At 42.4% G+C, this 17,824-nt stretch overlaps 1 protein-coding gene across 1 annotated transcript in view; it reads right to left on the bottom strand.

Moving 5' to 3' along the window:
• SLC36A1 (solute carrier family 36 member 1) overlaps positions 1-10,700 on the bottom strand; it is a 100,386-nt gene extending 89,686 nt beyond the window's left edge. The window contains exons 1-2 of the mRNA XM_070793877.1: positions 10,570-10,700; positions 7,857-7,986 (exon numbers count right to left, since the gene is read on the bottom strand). Of these exons, the coding sequence (XP_070649978.1) occupies positions 7,857-7,908 (52 nt within the window). The 5' untranslated portion in view covers positions 7,909-7,986; positions 10,570-10,700. The remainder of the gene's footprint in view (positions 1-7,856; positions 7,987-10,569) is intronic.
• Between the last annotated feature and the right edge of the window lie 7,124 nt (positions 10,701-17,824).

The raw sequence follows: 17,824 nt of genomic DNA, 5'->3' as shown, positions 1-17,824 counted from the left end.
GAACAATGGAGAAACTCCAGAAACAATAAAGAGACACAGCCAAAGTGAAAAAAAACACCCAGTTGTGGATGTGACTGGTGATGGAAGTAAAGTCTGATGCTATAAAGAACAATATTGCATAGGAACCTGGAATATTAAGTCCATGAATCAAGGTAAATTAGAAGTGGTCAGGAGATGGCAAGAGTGAACACTGACATTTTAGGAATCAGTGAACTAAAATGGATGGGAATGGACAAATTTAATTCAGATGACCATTATATCTACTACTGTGCGCAAAAATTCCCTAAAAGAAATGGATTAACCCTCATAGTCAACAAAAGAGTCCAAAGTGCAGTAGTTGGGTGCAGTCTCAAAAAGGACAGAATGATCTTGGCTCCTTTCCAAGGCAAACCATTTAGCATCACAGTAATCCAACCACTGATGTAGAATAAACTGAAGTTGAATGATTCTTTGAAGACCTACAGGACCTTCTAGAACTAACACCAAAAAAGATGTCCTTTTCATCATAAAGAGAAAGTGTTAGTCGCTTAGCCGTGTCCAACTCTTTGCGACTCTATGGACTGTAGCCCACCAGGCTCCCCTGTCCAAGGGATTTTTCCAGGCAAGAATACTGGAGTGGGTTGCTGTTTCTTTCTCCACAGAATCTTCTCAACCCAGGGATTGAACCTGGGTCTCCTGCATTGCAGGCAGATTCTTTACCATCTGAGCTACCAGGGAAGCCCCATTATAGAGGACTGGAATGCAAAAGTAGGAAATTAGGAGATGCCTCGAGTACCAGGCAAGTTTGGCCTTCAAATACAAAATGAAGCAGGGCAAAGGCTAACAGAGTTTTGCCTAGAGAATGCACTGGTCATAGCAAACACCTCTTCCAACCACACAAGAGAGGACTCTACACATGGACATCACCAGATGGTCAATACTGGAATCAGATTGATTATATTCTTTGCAAAGATGGAGAAGCTCTACACAGTCAGCAAAAACAAGTAATACAGTAACATGTTCTTATTTAAAATGTTTGACAATATATGACTCTGTAAACAGTGAAAATTCCTCTTCTCCCAAATTCGCTATCTTCTCCAAAGATTTACAGTTACCATCATGTTACTGTTGTTTTCTAAACACTATGCTATGTATTTATAGAAATATCTATATATATGCATGTACAGATCATGGTGCTAAAATTTAGAATCATGAATACTAGTACTTACTGTTTTGCTTAAGATTTTTATTCTTCACTGTTTACATTGTTTAAATTATTTCATAAATGTATACTACTTTACATATATATGTTCAAAATCTCTATGTGTTCTATAACCTATTTATATGTTTTTAAAAATCTACTCTGGTTGGTTCATTTCACCAGGGGGAAAAAAAAAGAATGTAGATTCATGCCCAGTCAAAATAAGAGGATGAATGAGTTCATCCCATCCCTGGTAGAACTCCCCAGTTCATTGACTGCTCAGTGCCAGGAACTATGCTTGAAGTGCTGCTGAGCCCAAGTCCAGAGTGCCTCTTTTAGGTCACCTCCAGGCCTCAAATTTCACTTATTCTATGGCTCCTCCTAGTATTCTACCCCAAAAGACAGAACTTATTGGAATTACTGATGCAAGTGGGAATTTGCCTTCCCCGTCTGCACCGGGGAGGCCTTGGCTGTAGATAGGATTCTTCCTCCCATGATGACTGAGAGTGAAAAGAAAGTGAAGTCGCTCGGTCGTGTCCAACTCTTTGTGACCCTGTGGACTGTAGCCTACCAGGCTTCTCCATCCATGGGATTCTCCATCCATGGGATTCTCCAGGCAAGAATCCTGGAGTGGGTTACCATTTCCTTCTCCAGGGGATCTTCCCAACCCAGGGATTGATCCTGGGTCTCCCGCATTGCAGGCAGACACTTTAACTTCTGAGCCACCAGGGAAGCCCTATTATACCTTTCTTAGAGAGACTTTTTAAAAAAGGCTGCACAATTTTCAGATACTGTTAGGACTCTATCAGCCTTTTCATTGGTGGTGGTTTGGTCACTGAGTCTGTCCAACTTTTGTGACCCCATGGACTATAGCCTGCCAGTCTCCTCTGTCCATGGGATTGCCTAGGCAAGAATACTGGAGCGTGTTGCCCTTTCCTTCTCCAAGGGATCTTCCCGAATCAGGGATCGAACCTGGGTCTTCTGCCTGTGGAATATAGCCCACCAGGCTCCTCTGTCAGTGGAATTCTCTAGCAAGAACACTGGAATGGGGTGCCATTTCCTTCTCCAGAGGGTCTTCCAGACCCAAGGATTGAACCCACGTCACTTATGTCTCCTGCATTGGCAGCCGGGTTCTTTACCACTAGCGCCACCTGGGAAGCCCAACCTTATTATTGCTGCTGCTAAGTCGCTTCAGTCGTGTCTGACTCTGTGCGATCCCATAGACGGCAGCCCACCAGGCTCCCCCGTCCCTGGGATTCTCCAGGCAAGAACACTGGAGTGGGTTTCCATTTCCTTCTCCAGTGCATGCAAGTGTAAAGTGAAAGTGAAGTTGCTCAGTCGTGTCCGACTCTTAGCGACCCCATGGACTGCAGCCTACCAGGCTCCTCCATCCATGGGATTTTTCAGGCAAGAGTACTGGAGTGGAGTGCCATTGCCTTCTCTGAACCTTATTATTATGAAGCCATAATTATGAAGCCATAACTAGAAATTAGAGACTTCCATGCTGTCCAGTGGATAAGAATCCACCTGCCAATGCAAGGGATATGGATTTGATCCCTGGACCAGGGACTAAGATCCCACATGCTTCGGGCAGCTAAGCCCATGACTCACAACTACTGAGCCTGGTCTTCCTAAAGCCCCTGCTTTGCAACAAGAGAAGCCATTACAATGAAAAACCCATGCACCACAGCTAGAGAGTAGCCCCCTCTCAGTGCAAATAAAGAAAGCCCGTGGTTAGCAAGGAAGAGCCCGTGTGCCACAAAGAAGACTGAGTGCAACCAAAAATAAAATGAAAGAAAGAGAAAACCTAGCACACAACAGCGTATCTCTATATCTTTGCCAGATAACCCCTATCTTTGCCAGGTAATTTTCCCCAATCTATACAACTCTCTACCTCTGCTCCCACTGTTTACTCAAAAAATAAAGATTTCCAATGCAAAATGGATGTGTAAATAACTGTTTTGACTCTTACAAACTATTTTAAAAGCAAAAAGGAAAAAAACTTTGCAAATTCTTTTTCAACAAAACCAGAAGAGAAACAGAATCCACAGATACCAAAATACATGTAAGGGCCTGTAAAGCATCTGAGACTAGACAGAAACTGTGTAGGAGAAAGGAGAAGAAACTCAGGAGTGAAGGGACTGACAGGGGTTGGGGATGGGGGTAGATCTTAGGAAAGCATCAGTAAAAACTGCATGAAAGTGAAAAGCTCACTCAGAGTTGCACAGCTATATCCCTTTTGTCTGAAACAACATGCATGGACAGTTTAGCAAAACTAACAATAAAAACTCTCCTAAACCTCATTCAGATGGGGAAGACAAAGAAGATGAAGACAACAGAAAGAATATTGTGGCGGTTTTTGCCATACATTCACATGCATGAATGTATGGCAAAAACTGACATACTATTGTAAAGTAATTAGCCTCCAATTAAAATAATAAAATTTTAAAAAAGTAAAAATTAAAAAACAACAATGTGCTTTAAAAAAGAATATTCTGGACTTCCTTGGTGGTCCAGTGGTTAAGAATCCATGTGCCAGTGCAGAGGCAAGAATCTTCCTGATCTAGGAAGATTCCACATGTCACGGGGCAGCTAAGCCCATGCACCACAACTATTGATGCCTGCATGCCTTAGAGCCTGTACTCCACAGAAGAGAAGCCACCCCAATGAGAAGACTGCACACTGAAACTGGAGAGTAGCCTCCTTTTGCCATAGTCAGAGAAAGCCTGCACACAGCACTTAAAACCCAGGACAACCAAAAACAAATAAATAAATATTTAAAAAAAAGAATACTCTGAGAAAAACTATAGATTTTATATTTTAAAATTTTTAATTAAGTAAAAATTTGGAAATTTAAATATAGTTAATTAGAGAAATCAAGAATCAAATAGAATAGTAAGAAAGTAAGGATAAGAAAATATGTTAATTTTCTTATCAGTAAATATTTATACAGTGGACTTTCCTGGTGGCTAAGCAGTAAAGAATATGCCTCCAATTCAGTCTCAGGATTCCGTCTCTGGGTTGGGAAGATCCTCTGGAGAAAGAAATGGCAAGCCACTCCAGTATTCTTGCCAGGGAAATCCCATGGATGGAGGAGCCTGGTGGACTAAAGTCCACTGGGGCCACAAAAGGTTCGGACATGACTGAGCAACTGAGCACATGCACACACACAGCTAAGTAAGATACGTATCAAGTCAGCAGGCGTATCTGCTGTGGAGAGTAGAAGAGGGAGTTTAGAGGCAGAAGGAAGGGATTGCAACCTCTTTATTTTTATTTATTTATTTTTGACTGTGCCTCGCAGCACATGGGATCTTACTGCCTCGCAGCACATGGGATCTTACTAAGTTTCTCTACCAACAATCGAACCTGTGCCTTCTGCAATGGAAGCTTGGAGTCTTAACTAGTAGACCACCAGGGACATCCCCACAACCTTTTAAAATAGTCAAGAAAGGTCTCACTGAGAAGGCAAAATGTAAACAAAAACCTGAAGTAGGTGAAGGAACAGGCCATGTGGACTTCTTTTAGGGAGAGCATTCTGGGCAGACGGAATAGTATATGGGCCTGGGGTGGGAGTGTGCCTCACCTGTTTGAAGAATGACAAGGAGGTCACTGTGGCTGGAGCAGTGAGAGTTAGTGAAAGAGAAGTAGATTAGGTCAGAGCAACACCGAGGGTGGAAATTGTATAGTGCTCTGTGAGCCACTTTAAGGGGTGTGTGTGTGTGTGTGAATGAGATGGGAAGAGATTTGAAGAGTTTCAGCAGAGGAGTGCCATGATCTGACTTGGGTTTTAAAAGGGTGCTTTGTCTGTTGGGTTGATATTGGCAAAGACACAAACAGCAAGATCTGTTGGGAGGCAGTTTGCAGCAAGTCAGAAGATTGTGATGACTTGACAAGAGTGACAGCGGTGAATGTGGTCAGTTTCTGAAAGCATTTTTATAATAGGTTGGATATGTTGATGGACTGTAAGTGGAATATGAGACAGAGGAGACAAATATTTTGGTCTGAGCAACAGGAAAGAGAATTGCTTTTAACTAGATCAGAAAGACAATGGCAGGAATAGGTTTGAGTGGGGAGGAATTAGAGATTATTGTGTGTGAAGCTCTTATTAGCCATCCAAGGGAAAAGGTTAGGTAGGCATTGGAATGATTGTGGAGAGGAGAGAAATCCAGCCTAGAGATAAAAATGTCACCATTGTCAGCAAATTAATGGTAGTTAAGCAGAGAGACTAGATGAGATCATCAAGGAAGTGAGTGCAAATAAAGACGAGAGAAAACCTAAAAATCAAGTATGGGGGAGGACAGAAAGATGATTATGAATGAGCAAAAGTGACCATGAAGGCATGGTCATTGAGCTAGGAGGAAAACCAGGAGTGGTGGTGTCCTGGAAGCCAACTGAAGCAAGTTATTCTAGAAGGGGAAGGACTGCCTATGTCAAATGCTACTGCTTGGTCATGTAGAAAGAGGACTGAAAACAGACCATTGTATCTAGTAAAGAATAAGCACTGATGGGGACTTCTCTAGTGGTTGAGAGTCCCACTGCCAATGTAGGGGACATGGGTTCGATCCCTGGTTCAGAAGGATCCCACATGCTGCGGGGCAACTAAACCTGTGCACTACAACTACTGAGCCAGCACTCTAAGCCTGTGAGCTGCAATTACTGAAGCCCAAATACCTAGAGCCTGTGCCCCACAATGAAAAGTAATCCCCACTCACCGCAGCTAGAGAAAGCCAATGCAAAACAAAAAAGACCCAGAACAGCCCCCTCCCCCCAAAAGAATAACCATTGATGGTGCTCAAAAGAACAGATTTGATTGGGTGCTGGGAGTGAACCCAACTCTGGAGGGAGTTCTTGGCCAGTATTATTTATCTGTATCCCAACCAAACACCACCACACCCAATGCCCCTGTACCCTAAATTATTTTGAAGCAAATTCCAGTTATATCCCTACAGAAAAAAATAAGGAGAATGGTGAGATTGTGTGTGTCTTATGAGTCCTGCTCAGTTTCCCCTTTATCTTTCCATCTCTCCTTTCAGGACTTCTTGAGTCCCCAGTCCATTTCCTTTACACTCTATGACAGATGGGGAAAGTGCCATTCACAGCCAATTACTTAAGAGGGGATGGGATCCAAAGGTCAGTCCCCTCACCTTTAGGTGGGACCAGCTCAGTGATGCAAGCTGTGCTCCAGCTTTCCCCATGGGATCTGGCTGAAGCGAGTCTCCAGCTGAGACTGCATCCTCACTTAGCCTTTCCCTTTTTCTTCACTTCTGCTTCCCTCTCATCCCTTCTCCTGAGAATGCTGCTCCTGCTGCTAAGTCGCTTCAGTCGTGTCCGACTCTGTGCAACCCCATAGACAGCAGCCCACTAGGCTCCGCCGTCCCTGGGATTCTCCAGGCAAGAACACTGGAGTGGGTTGCCATTGCCTTCTCCTCTCCTGAGAATACTCCCTCAGTAAATCACTTGCTCAAGAAACCCTATCTCAGCTTCTCATTCTAGGCATAAAGCATCATCCCCATTTTACTGATGAGGAAAAGTAGACTTTATTTATTTTATTTTTTAAATGGAGGGAAATTGCTTTATAATGTTGTATTGGTTTCTGCCGTATGACAATACAAATCAGCCACAATTATGCATATATCACCTCTCTCTTGAGCCTCCGTCCCCTCCCTGCATCCAACCCCTCTAAGTCATCACAGAGCACCAGTCTGGGCTCCCTAGGTTATATAGCAGCTTCTCATCAGCTATCTGCTTCACCCATGGTACTGTATATATGTCGATGCTACTTACTCTGTTCACTCAACTCTTTCCTTCCCCCACTGTGTCCACAAGTCCGAAAGTAGACTTTAGAAAGATTAAAAACACTCACTCATGTTCACATGGCTAATCAGGGCTGAAGCCAGAATTCCAGCGACCACATACTTAATCATCTCACCACACCCACCACTCAGCAGCATCCAAAGTTAATGAAGCAGGAGAGTGGAGAATGTCCTTGAAGGGCTGAGAACATGCAGGAGCCCAGCCTCCTTGGAGAAAGTGAGCAGGCTATTATGTCAAAACTGTTGAGATACAGCCTGTCTACCTTCTGTAGCTCTGGCTAGGTGACATTACCTCTTGGGGGTTAACCTCCCTGAGCCTCTGCCTCCTCACCTATCAGCCAGAAAAGGGTCTGATGGGTGTCAGAGCATTTGGCCCACCAACACAAGAAGTGATTCTGATTTTTCTCAGTGTCCTCCTCAGACCTGGTGAACATGAGGATAATATGCCTTCTTTGCCTCTTTGGGTTCTTCAGTCAGGAATTGGAGTTGTTCAGCCTCATGAGGATGGGAAAGGGCAGAGCGACTTACAGACACCTTAAAAGAAGAAGAATTCCTGTCCCCGGTATCTCAGAGTGACCCCAGGAAAGTGATGGTATTGATAGTAAGATCTCAGATGCACTCGGTACTTGCCATGTGCTTTACAACTGATTTACTCCCCACCTAAAATCTTATATGAGATCGTTATTTTTAATTCCACTTAATAGGTCAAACTGAGGCAAGAAGGCAGAAAAACTATGCCCAAAGTCTCACAAGAATCTAAGTATTGAAGCCAGGAGACAAGCTCTGCATAACTCCACAGCTGGTGTTCTTAAAAAATATCATGGGTTGAAACCTACTTGTTAATAAATGAAGTCCATACTCACACTTTGTGAATTGAGGGATCTTTTTGCTTTTTTCTTCTTCTTTTATCAACATGTTTCTGCTCCTTCGTTTTTTTCTTGTAGTTGTTTCTTTTCTTTCTGCTTTATTTTCTTTTTCTTCTTTTTTATACCACTAGACATAAAGAGAATGAGGGATTCTTCCAGGGAGCTTCCTTTAATTCTAGATTATCAGAGCTGGAAAGCCCCATTGGGTCAGTGAGCCCAACCTGTCATTCTCAGTGGAGGCCTAGAGATAAGGGGCAGTATTCCCAGAGTCACACACATCATGTGTTTCTTGGCTCTTGCTTCCAAGCCCAGAGGTTACCAAATAGCACAGATAGAATGAGCATATTTGGTTAAGGAGGAAAAACACCCGGGGTGCACAACGCAGTCTCTGTATACATATCTGGATTACATGAATTTAAGATGGTGTGGTATAAAATATTAAAGTTCTACTTCATAGGCAGAATTTAGGGTACTTAGAATCCCACTCAAATTTAAAGTTTCACAGGGTATCCCGTAATAGCACAACTGATGTTCAAAAGAGTTAACTGTAAACTGTGCTGCTCTCTGCCCAATTTTGTCAGAAGCCAAAGAAAAATGCCTTTGTTCACATGGAACTTCTGTGGGCGAATTGAGTTATTTATTAGCCATAGTGTAAGCATCTATTGTTAGTGTAATTTAAAATATTCTATAAGCCATAACAGTATAATTTGAGAATTCATTCAGTGGCACAAGTGCCGAAAAGTTAACTTAGAAATTCTTAGTTTGGAAATGGAAATCGGAAATTGCTATAGAAAAGAGAAATTAAAAACATCTAAACACATCAAGATGTAACATGCAGATGACAAAGGAGAGTGCATTCCATTTAGTAAATTAGCAACACGGTTGAAATGAAAAGCAGCCTTTAAAGCAAGGGCCTCACTATGGGAACAAACAGCAACTCAGACACTAGGAAAAGTGCTGGTGCTCTATCGACACACTGCAATGCGCCTCTGAGCCAGGCTCTTGTGACTTGTGATAATTAGAAAGGGAGTAATGATGGTAAATTTTATCACTAGTGTCTTTGTGGTAAATGAAGTATGTTTAGAGGGGAAAAAATGTGTTACAAACTTAAGAGATTTATGCATTCCGCAGACTCAGAGAAAAATTTTGTGGACTGTCCAAAAGCCCATCCAGAGAATCCAGTAGGACCACTCTACCATCAATACAACATTCTGATGTATGGGAGAATGCTCAAGGGATGGGAAATTCTGCAGGGGCACAGAACCAGAGGGCATATGTGAAAAAATGCCAATTGCCTGTCAACCTAAGCTAACCTGCAGGCAGGATTGCAAGAACAGGAGCATTGTCAGTGTGTGTGTATGAGAACCCGAGTACACTCCTTAGAATCAAATGCTGCTCTTACAGGAGCACATCCAAAGAACAGTCTTTAAAACATATTATATCGCTTCGTGGGGTGTGCATTGGTCAGTGAGGTACCATAAATGAGTATAGGGATACTGATATTGGTACTTTTCCTTCAGGGGCAACCAGGTGGCTGGAGCTTCTGAGACAGTTACCTAAAGTCATGAGCAATTATTTTATCCTGACAATGTATAAAATGTTAGCATTTTCCACATGTGTTATGGTATAAAAGAGATTGGGAACCATTGAATAAGTTTTAGTGTTTGTATGATTTTTTTGTTCAGGTGGAGATACTTTTGAGAATGAAAGGAGCTGTATTCACACCAGAACACCGGGAATATAGTGGGACTATTCCAGGAAAACCAGGATGTGTGGTGGAGTATGCAGAATGATGGTCCCCAAAGATGTCTAGGTCCTAATTTCCACAGCCTGTGAATATGTTACCTTAGATGGCAAAAGAGACTTTGCAGCTGTAAGTTGAAGCTCTTGATGAAAGGAGGTTATCCTAGATTGTCTCAGTTGGGCCTAATGTAATCACAAATGTTCTTATAGGAGGGTAGCAGGAAAGTCAGAGAAGGGAGAAGATGCTACTCTACTGGCTTTGAAGATGGAGGAAGGGGTCACAAGCCAAGGGAATACAGGCAGCCTTTAGAAACTGGAACAGCAAGGAAGCAGATTCTTCCTAGAGCCTCCAGAACACAGCCCTGCCAGCATCTTGATTTTAGGACGTCTGACTTCCAAGAACACAAGGTAACAAATTTGTGTTGTCTTATGCACAAAATGTATAATTTGCTAAAGCAGCAATAGAAAACTAACACAGATAACTGTTTATAAGAAGTTTATGCTTACATAATTTTTAAAAGTACAAAGATATGTTGAAAGGAACTAAAATGAAATAATTATATTGAGAGGAGGGGTGGGGGAGGTTGACAGGTGTAAATTTTCATCTAACATCATGTTGATTAGTTGAAAAATGTCATTGAAGTGTATTATACAAAGAAATGGAGAACTAAAGAACTAAAACAAACAAACAAAAACAATTAAAAAAAAGAGAGAGAGAGAATTGCTCCAGTAAGAGGAATGGAGATGGTCAGATAAGAAGACTCTAGCTTTTAATTAAAAATCTCTTGGTTAAAAAAAATTAAGGATTTATCTATGGACATCTTTCTTAGAATATGAATATTACTTTTTAGAGTGTGTGTTGGGGAGCCTCCAAGAGCTTACTCGTCTCAGGTTCTCCAAAACTCTAGCTTCCAATCTACCTGAAAACAGTATACAGCTTCCATCTCACCCATACACACTCCCCTACCTCTGACTCAGCCAAGAGCTTCCTTGATCTCAGTCTCACACAGGACAACACCAACTGGTAGGTCCTCCTGAAATGAGGCAGGAAAAGGCCAGACTGGATGAGGAATATTCCTAGGACTGGGCCCAAACTCTTAAAAGATCTGGAGCAAACCCACTAGGTCCTGTCTGTAGAGTGGGCGGGCAGACCTTGGGATTACCTCACAATGGTAACAAAGAACCTGGCAGACCTTAGAAGAGAGAAGAGCCTCCTGGTTGCCACTGAAGAAAACACTGATGTAGGAGCCCAAAGAGAAGGGCTGAGGCTGACTCTGCCATGTCTTAGCAAATCCCTTTCATCCGGGCTTCAGTTTCTCACCAATGAAATTAATAGGGGAGGAAATTCATCTCCCACATCTTTCAGTTCTGTGAGTCCTTCTTTTTCGTACTTTAGCAACACCCTTCCTCCAAAGATGACTGGATGGGCCCTCAGTCAGTCAGCCACAGAATCATTATATATCACACTTTAGAGTTCCTTTGAGATGGTCTGCTACAATCCATTCATTCTTGGTTTTTTTTGGGGGGGGGGTACCCCTCGTGGCTTTCGGGATCTTAAATCCCCAACCAGGGATTGAACCCATCTCCCTGCAGTGGAAGCACTGAGTCCTAACTACTGGAACACCAGGGAAGCCACCTCCCCCCAATTCATTTTTTATATGGGGAACTGGACCTCAGAGAGACAAAGGTATTTGGTCAGGGTCATGCTTTATGAGAGGTATGAGAGCGTCTGGGTTCTCCTCTGAATCCTCAGTTAGACCCTGGGGTTTTGTGGTCACAATTTGCCATGTGACGGTATTGAATGGTACCTGTTTAATATGAAAATACATTGTGACTGTGTTTTTTTAAAAATACATGTAAGATGCTATTAGGGACAAAACAACCGTATAAAAAAGATGAGTGGCTATATTAGTTTCCTATTGTGTTAGTTGCTCAGTTGTGTCTGACTCAGCGAATTGCTATCTAATAAATTACATAAACTTTGTGGCTTAAAATGACTTACATTTATAGTCTCTCAATTTCTGTGGGTCAGGAGTTCAGGCATGGCTTAGCTGGGTCCTGTGCTTATAGGGGCTCACTGGGTGCAACCAGGTTGTTGGCTGAGCTCTAGTCTCATCTGGAGGCACAAATGGAAAATAATAGCCCTCCAAGCTCAGGTTTTTGGCACAATTAATTCCTTTGCTATTGTAGGACTGAGGGCCCCAGCTTCTTGCTGACCCTCAGCTCTTTGCTGACTCTCAGCTCCTAACCATGTGGGCTTCCTAACATGACCACTTACTTCTCTAAAGTCAGCTGGACTTTTTGTTTGCTTGTTGAATATCTCCTTGTTGCAGGTCTTAAATTTTGTCTTGTGAAATATGACATGTATAAAGAAAGGTTTATAAAACATATATGTCTAGTTTAAAGAATATTAGAATAAATATCTGTATGCCCACCACTCAAGAAATAAGCTGTTGACTTTGAAGTCTCTAGAATTTGTCGGTAAAACAAAATCTCATATAACATGATGTAATCATGAAAGTGACATTACATCATCTTTGCCACATTCTATTAGTTAGAAGCAAGCACAGGTCCCACTCACACTCAAGAGGAGGAGATAAACAAGGGCATGAATGCCATACATATCAAAGGAGGCAGCATGTTAGAGTCTATCACCACAGCAGTAAAAATTGTGTGTATAGAAAGGACCGAAATTTCTACTCCTGTCAAGACAAGTGAGAAGAGGGCTAAGGTTTAGCCTTTGGATTTGGCAGTGGGAGGCATCGTTGCCATTGGCAAGAGCAGTTTCAGTGAAGTAATAAGGATGAAGTCAGCTGAAGTAAAGCCAACAGAATGGAAAGTGAGAAATTGGAGAGAGTAAGTAGAGATGACTCTTTTAAGGAGTTTTACTGTGAAAGGGAACAGAGAGATGAGAGATGAAAGGTCCTGTGGTATGTTTATATGTTCATGGGAATGACGCAATGGAAAGTAAAGGTTTGATGATGCAAGAGAGAGGGAAGGATCTTTGCAGGAGGAAGGCTCTGGAATAGGTGAAGGAAAAGGGATGAGATCCAGTGCACAAGATAAAGGGACTTAGGGCAGGATGAGGATGACTCACCTATTCTCACGGCAGAAAAAGCCTAGTTAGTCTGTGCGTTCGGACACATGTCAGTGTGTGGATTTAGTGGCTGGAGGATAAGGAAGTTCTCTTATGATTGCTTCTGTTTTCTCAGTGAAATAAGAACAATGTCATCAGCTGACAGTGAAAAGAGGGAGAGTAATGGAGGTTTGAATTCAGGAAATAGCCTCTTAAAGAGTGGAAGAGCAACATAAATAAGACAAATAGGTTTGCCCCACAGTGCTAGGACTCACCTGAGGTTTCGTTTTTGTTTTTTTAATTGGAGGATAATTGCTTTACAATGTGTTAGTTTCTGCTGTACAACAATGTGAATTAGCCATGTATGAAAGTGAAAGTGGAGAGTGAAAAAGTTGGCTTAAAGCTCAACATTCAGAAAACGAAGATCATGGGATCTGATCCCATCACTTTATGGCAAATAGATGGGGAAACAGTGGAAACAGTGTCACACTTTATTTTGGGGGGCTCCAAAATCACTGCAGATGGTGACTGCAGCCATGAAATTAAAAGACACTTACTCCTTGGAAGTAAAGTTATGTCCAACCTAGGTAGCATATTCAAAAGCAGAGACAATAATCAATGACTACAGTAAAGTTGCAGGATATAAAATCAACACACAGAAATCCCTTGCATTCCTATACACTAATAATGAGAAAACAGAAAGAGAAATTAAGGAAACAATTCCATTCACCATTGCAACAGAAAGAATAAAATACTTAGGAATATATCTACCTAAAGAAACTAAAGACCTATATATAGAAAACTATAAAACACTGGTGAAAGAAATCAAAGAGGACACTAATAGATGGAGAAATATACCATGTTCATGGATTGGAAGAATCAATATAGTGAAAATGAGTATACTACCCAAAGCAATTTATAGATTCAACGCAATCCCTATCAAGCTACCAACAGTATTCTTCACAGAGCTAGAACAAATAATTTCACAATTTGTATGGAAATACAAAAAACCTCGAATAGCCAAAGAGATCTTGAGAAAGAAGAATGGAACTGGAGGAATCAACCTACCTGACTTCAGGCTCTACTACAAAGCCACAGTTATCAAGACAGTATGGTACTGGCACAAAGGCAGAAATATTGATCAATGGAATAAAATAGAAAGCCCAGAGATAAATCCACGCACATATGGACACCTTATCTTCGACAAAGGAGGCAAGAATATACAATGGATTAAAGACAATCTCTTTAACAAGTGGTGCTGGGAAATCTGGTCAACCACTTGTAAAAGAATGAAACTGGACCACTTTCTAACACCATACACAAAAATAAACTCAAAATGGATTAAAGATCTAAACATAAGACCAGAAACTATAAAACTCCTAGAGGAGAACATAGGCAAAACACTCTCCGACATACATCACAGCAGGATCCTCTATGACCCACCTCCCAGAATATTGGAAATAAAAACAAAAATAAACAAATGGGACCTAATTAACCTTAAAAGCTTCTGCACATCAAAGGAAAATATTAGCAAGGTGAAAAGACAGCCTTCAGAATGGGAGAAAATAATAGCAAATGAAGCAACCGACAAACAACTAATCTCAAAAATATACAAGCAACTCCTACAGCTCAACTCCAGAAAAATAAACGACCCAATCAAAAAATGGGCCAAAGAACTAAATAGACATTTCTCCAAAAAAGACATACAGATGGCTAACAAACACATGAAAAGATGCTCAACATCACTCATTATCAGAGAAATGCAAATCAAAACCACTATGAGGTACCATTTCACACCAGTCAGAATGGCTGCGATCCAAAAGTCTACAAATAATAAATGCTGGAGAGGGTGTGGAGAAAAGGGAACCCTCTTACACTGTTGGTGGGAATGCAAACTAGTACAGCCACTATGGAGAACAGTGTGGAGATTCCTTAAAAAACTGGAAATAGAACTGCCTTATGATCCAGCAACCCCACTGCTGGGCATACACACTGAGGAAACCAGAAGGGAAAGAGACACGTGTACCCCAATGTTCATCGCAGCACTGTTTATAATAGCCAAGACATGGAAGCAACCTAGATGTCCATCAGCAGATGAATGGATAAGAAAGCTGTGGTACATATACACAATGGAGTATTACTCAGCCATTAAAAAGAATACATTTGAATCAGTTCTAATGAGGTGGATGAAACTGGAGCCTATTATACAGAGTGAAGTAAGCCAGAAGGAAAAACATAAATACAGTATTCTAACGCATATATATGGAATTTAGAAAGATGGTAACAATAACCCTGTGTACGAGACAGCAAAAGAGACACAGATGTATAGAACAGTCTTATGGACTCTGTGGGAGAGGGAGAGGGTGGGAAGATTTGGGAGAATGACATTGTAACATGTAAAATATCATGTAAGAAACGAGTTGCCAGTCCAGGTTCGATGCACGATACTGGATGCTTGGGGCTAGTGCACTGGGACGACCCAGAGGGATGGTATGGGGAGGGAGGAGGGAGGAGGGTTCAGGATGGGGAACACATGTATACCTGTGGTGGATTCATTTTGATATTTGGCAAAACTAATACAATTATGTAAAGTTTAAAAATAAAATAAAATTTAAAAAAAAAAAAAAAAAAAAGAAAACATAAAATACATTAAAAGGACCAGACATCATGATCAAATGGGATTCAAGAATTTTTCAATATCTCTAAATGACTGTGATGCACCCCATTAACAAATTGAAGAATAAAAACCATATGATCATGTCAAAAAAAAAAAAAAAAAGCAGAGACATTACTTTGCCAACAAAGGTCCATCTAGTCAAGGCTATGGTTTTTCCTGTGGTCATGTATGGATGTGAGAGTTGGACTGTGAAGAAGGCTGAGCGCCGATGAATTGATGCTTTTGAACTGTGGTGCTGGGGAAGACTCTTGCGAGTCCCTTGAACTGCAAGGAGATCCAACCAGTCCATTCTGAAGGAGATCAGCCCTGGGATTTCTTTGGAAGGAATGATGCTGAAGCTGAAGCTCCAGTACTTTGGCCACCTCATGTGAAGAGCTGACTCATTGGAAAAGACTCTGATGCTGGGAGGGATTGGGGGCAGGAGGAGAAAGGGACGACAGAGGATGAGATGGCTGGATGGCATCACTGACTCGACGGATGTGAGTCTGAGTGAGCTCCGGGAGTTGGTGATGGACAGGGAGGCCTGGAGTGCTGCGATTCATGGGGTCGCAGAGTTGGACACGACTGAGCGACTGAACTGAACTGATGCTATGCTATACTAAGTCGCTTCAGTTGTGTCCAACTCTGTGCGACCCTATAGACGGTAGCCCACCAGGCTCTGCCGTCCCTGGGATTCTCCAGGCAAGAATACTGGAGTGGGTTGCCATTTCCTTCTCCAGTGCATGAAAGAGAAAAGTGAAAGTGAAGTCGCTCAGTCGTGTCCAACTCTTAGCGACCCCATGGACTGCAGCCTACCAGGCTCCTCCGTCCATGGGATTTTCCAGGCAAGAGTACTGGAGTGGGGTGCCATTGCCTTCTCCGAACTGAACTGATACATATAAACCCTCCCTCCTGTGCCTCCCTCCCACCCCCTCCTTCCCACCTGTCTAGGTCATCACCGAGCATGGGGCTGGACTCCCTGCGCTATATGGCAGCTTCCCACTTGCTATCTATTTTACACATGTAGTGTATATATGTCAATTCTACTCTCTCAATTTGTCCCACCCTATCCTTCCCCCATTGTGTCCACAAGTTCGTTCTCTATGTCTGTGTCTCTATTCCTGCCCTGCAAATAGGTTCATCAGTACAATTTTTTCTAGATTCCCTATATATGTGTTAATATATGATATTTGTTTTTCTCTTTTTTACTTACTTCACTCTGTCTGACAGACTCTAGGTTCACCCACATCACTACAAGTGACCCAATTTAATCCCTTTTTATGGCTGAGTAACATTCCATTGTATATATGTACCACCTGAGGTTTTCATAAGTTGAAAGTGTGACTGGTTGGCAAACCTGCCTTTTGCTCTCTAGCCACATTCAATGGCTTGGGTGTAGTCTTAAAGCAGAGGCAAAGGTGCATCGGGACAGTGTTGTGGCTTTGAAGGATGGCTGCAGAACAAGGAGAGGGACAAGAGGATGGGAGTGTGTAGCAGGGAGCCTGCACGGTTGACCAGTCACTGGGTGGAAAAGGGAGTGAAGCTATGTGGGGATGAAGAGCGGTGGCTGGGTTACAGACTTTTTAGCATTAGACGAGAGACCCTGATGTGGTCACAGTCTGGTAGGGTCTGCACACTAGTGGGTGTGAAACAGACCAGCCGGAGTTGGTGGGGCACCCAGAAAATAGGGTGCTTGAAACAGAGGCTTTGAAGGTGGCGCAGGAACACAACACTATAAATCAACTATACTCCAGTAAAACTTAAAAAAAAACAAGAGTGGTACAGGTTTTGATAATGACAAGGTCTAGGGTGTGATGGTAGAAGGGAATGTGTGGGGTAGGGTGGAGAACAAGCTATTTGGAAGCAAAAGGGGTCAAGAATTTAAGAGACTGGAGCACAGATGACTCTTTTATATGGATAAACGTATCAAGAATGATCACAACAAGGGACTTCCTTGGTGGTTCAGCGGCTAAGAATCCATACTTCCATTGCAGGGGTCCCAGGTTTGATCCCTGGTCAAGGAACTATATCCCACATGCTGCAACTAAGTCTGAGCACAGCTGAATAAATCAATAAATAAAAGTATGATAATAGGGAAATGGTGGAGGAAGAGAGATAGGGCAAGAGAGAGATAAAAACAGTGAGAGAGAGAGAGAGAAGATGCTAGGTGGAAGAGGGGGCCGGCCTGAGGGTTGTGCACGCCGAAGCAAGTAGAAGTGCCGTGGTATGCTGGCCCGTGTTCCCGAGGAGCCAACTGTCTTAGAGAGGAAGGAGGAAAGAAACAGGAACAAGGATCCTCCCTGGCTCCTGGCCATGTGATATGAGGAGAGGGGAGCCTCTCTCAGAGGCCTGCAGAGGAAGCAGTGACCTTAGGGGGATGCTGAATTTAGTTAGGGCAAGGAGGTGAAAAGAACATTGCTGTGCGGGAGACTTAACCTCTTTTTCAGGAAGCCTTCCTATTTATTACACACACTCAGCCTTTTGAAATTT

This window comes from Bos indicus, chromosome 7 (assembly GCF_029378745.1).
Source record: "Bos indicus isolate NIAB-ARS_2022 breed Sahiwal x Tharparkar chromosome 7, NIAB-ARS_B.indTharparkar_mat_pri_1.0, whole genome shotgun sequence".
Classification (NCBI taxonomy): domain Eukaryota; kingdom Metazoa; phylum Chordata; class Mammalia; order Artiodactyla; family Bovidae; genus Bos; species Bos indicus.
The sequence above is the reverse complement of the archived record's forward strand: the minus strand, read 5'-3'. Positions and strand labels throughout refer to the sequence as shown.